The sequence below is a fragment of the Cystoisospora suis genome (genome assembly GCF_002600585.1).
Source record: "Cystoisospora suis strain Wien I chromosome Unknown contig_634, whole genome shotgun sequence".
Lineage (NCBI taxonomy): Eukaryota > Apicomplexa > Conoidasida > Eucoccidiorida > Sarcocystidae > Cystoisospora > Cystoisospora suis.
The window spans coordinates 1-2,413 of NW_027153435.1; the positions used below are offsets into that span (position 1 = coordinate 1).

The 2,413-nt window shown below is 55.0% G+C and overlaps 1 protein-coding gene across 1 annotated transcript; it reads left to right on the plus strand.

The window, feature by feature from the left end:
• Nucleotides 1–11: 11 nt before the first annotated feature.
• CSUI_001569 (mitochondrial carrier superfamily protein) lies at nucleotides 12–2,367 on the plus strand. Its single transcript, XM_068061774.1, has 3 exons — nucleotides 12–692; nucleotides 1,382–1,461; nucleotides 2,023–2,367. The coding sequence occupies exons 2-3, from the start codon at nucleotides 1,435–1,437 to the stop codon at nucleotides 2,335–2,337; spliced, it is 342 nt and encodes a 113-aa protein (XP_067926250.1). The 5' UTR covers nucleotides 12–692; nucleotides 1,382–1,434; the 3' UTR covers nucleotides 2,338–2,367.
• Nucleotides 2,368–2,413: the final 46 nt, after the last annotated feature.

Consider the following 2,413-nt stretch of genomic DNA (forward strand, 5'->3'; position numbering starts at 1 on the left):
CTTCTACCTCGCGAGCTCTTTAGGCGGCGCGTAAGTGCACCTATTCATGGTCACAAGCCGATTTGAAGACTTCTAACAGTCAAGAGGACTCCCCGTGTGCTGCAAAACGAGCAGGCTGAGCTGCGTCCGCACCCAGTGCTAAGGCAGCGTGTCTGCTCTGAAGTTGCGTGCTTGAAAGGGTGTCGTCGCCACTGACTATAAGCAGATCCCTGTCCCCACCTCCGATGTAAATGAGATGTGGAATGGGGTCCTGGGTGTAGGCACGATTTGTTGGTTATACACTTACGCGACAACCCCGGGAAAGGTGGGCGATGGCGGTCGACCCCGAGCACCCGACTCTTCTTCGCCCCGCAGACTATCCAACCATTCTTTCCAGAACACATCACTGAGCTGCTTGCTGTGGCAGTTTTCTCGCTGACGCTTACAGGTTACCATGCCTTGTTCACTTTCTGTCCGAAATGCGTGAGAATGAATTGTATGTATGCATCCAGTCTCGTGCGAACGAAATCGGAGCGCTGTGGTATTCTTTCTTGCCTCGCGTGGTCCGCCATAGCCTGTTGTGCAGCTATTATGTCGAAGTTGTGTAGAGTATGGCTGTTCGCGTCTGCTTCGATTGATCGGAGTCTCTTCAGGTGTGGCTGAAAATGCAACATTGACGTCTTTCTCTTCCGGGCTTGCTGGACTCCTTGCTGGTAAGTGCAGACTCAAGCTGTGACTTGGGAGACCGCCAGGAAGCTACTAGGCTTCGAGAGATTCGACACACGCACACCGTTCCTAACGATGTTGCGGAGCGCGAAACCGCATATGTGGAGGCGTGCCGGCAGACGACACATGAGTTTCAGCAACAGACGTAGTTGCTATCCGCCCCCCCCCGTGTTTCTCACGATCGCTCAGTAGTCCGTGAATTTCCTGCTGCACTCGGGCGATATTAGCAGGACGGTAGTGGAGCCTATGGCTAGCACTGGGAGGTTTGCGTATCTGGCAACTCTTCCTTCGTGTATGGTTGCGTCGTTCTTGTAGTCACACTTAGGTGTGGATGGTGCTGGCTACCTCTGGAAGCAAGAGACTTTGGCCGGGCCCAAGTCGCCGCAACTACCCGAGTCTGTTCCTGCACGCGTTGTCGCCGACTGCGGGGAGTAAAGTTGCAATCTGCATGCATTCGACGCTGTGCGTCACGTCTGCGTTCACTTCGTGGCTGGCGAACACCGCTTCCATCCTGGTTTGTCTCGCAGCCTGTAGGTCTCCTCACCTTGACACTTCTGGGTCTGGAATGAAGCACTGACTTAGCGATATCCCCTCCTTGTCCCGTACGGTACCATTGTCCTGAGGTCACTCCGTGCAAGATCTCTTTTCGGCGTTGTGGGAGTGCCATGTTCCGCAGGAGCAGGCGCAGCGGTGGTGACGACTCCATTGGATGTCGTTAAAACTCGGCTGATGACGCAGCAGGAGGGGCGCTACCAGGTACGCCTTTGTCACTCCATGACCTTTCATGGCCGTACTATTTCACTTGCTAAACATGCTGTGATCAGGCAGTCAATGGATCCCGTGTTTCCCTTTCAGCGACTTTGGATGTGATCAGGAATGGGCCCCTTCGATCGCCACCAGAGCCTACTCTCGGGGGATTCACTAGTGCGCCAGCAGTCATATCAGGATAGTTAGTCTTTTGTCTGAGTAGGGGCCGATTTCTCGATACACACGCGCGGAGTTCTTGGCTTGCTCGTCCAGTTCTTGTCTCACTGTCGGAACTTGTAGCCCTGCCTCAAGTGGTACTCCAAGAACGTGTGCTCTACAGGGTTTCGGGCATCTCCTGTTCATACGCCGCATCCACCATCGTGGCCTGTCCCGGAGGTGCGGTTCTCCTCGCACGCATGTCGGGGCCCAGTCCGAGCGCCGCTTTTCCTTTTCCGGGGCTGTACTTGCCCGGTGCCTCCATGCGAGTACTTGTGCTTTCCTTTTCTGGCGCCGTCGGACTCCCCTGTTGCGAAACACAGACTGATTTCTGCCAGGGAGTTGTGTTCGCAGTATAAGGGGTACGTGGACTGCTTCTCAACGATTCTTCGCCGCGAAGGTCCCCGAGCACTGTTCTTAGGTTTGAGGCTTCGCGTGATTTGGGTCGGCCTAGGCGGCTTCCTATGTTTAGGTGGCTACGACGCTTTCAAGGCTTTGTTCCGTCCTCTGGTATCCTGTACGTCTTCTTACACGACTGAAGCTACCACCGAAGTGGTACAAGATGGCGGAGAAAAAAGAAAGCACACAGGAGAAACTGAGCGGGGTGGAAGACTGGCCGAACAAAGAACACCGCGGCTTGGGGAGTCTGGGGCGGAGCCTCGCGTCTAACTTCTCTTAGGATTGCGGCGCGGTGCGAACAAGATTGTACTGTCCGCTCGCATCGCGCCGCAATCCTAAGAGAAGT

Coding starts and splice junctions, on each gene's coding strand:
- CSUI_001569 (XM_068061774.1), top strand. CDS start 1,435: ATGACGCAGCAGGAGGGGCGCTACCAG. Junction 1,462..2,022: donor AGCAGGAGGGGCGCTACCAG/GTACGCCTTTGT, acceptor TTGTGTTCGCAG/TATAAGGGGTACGTGGACTG.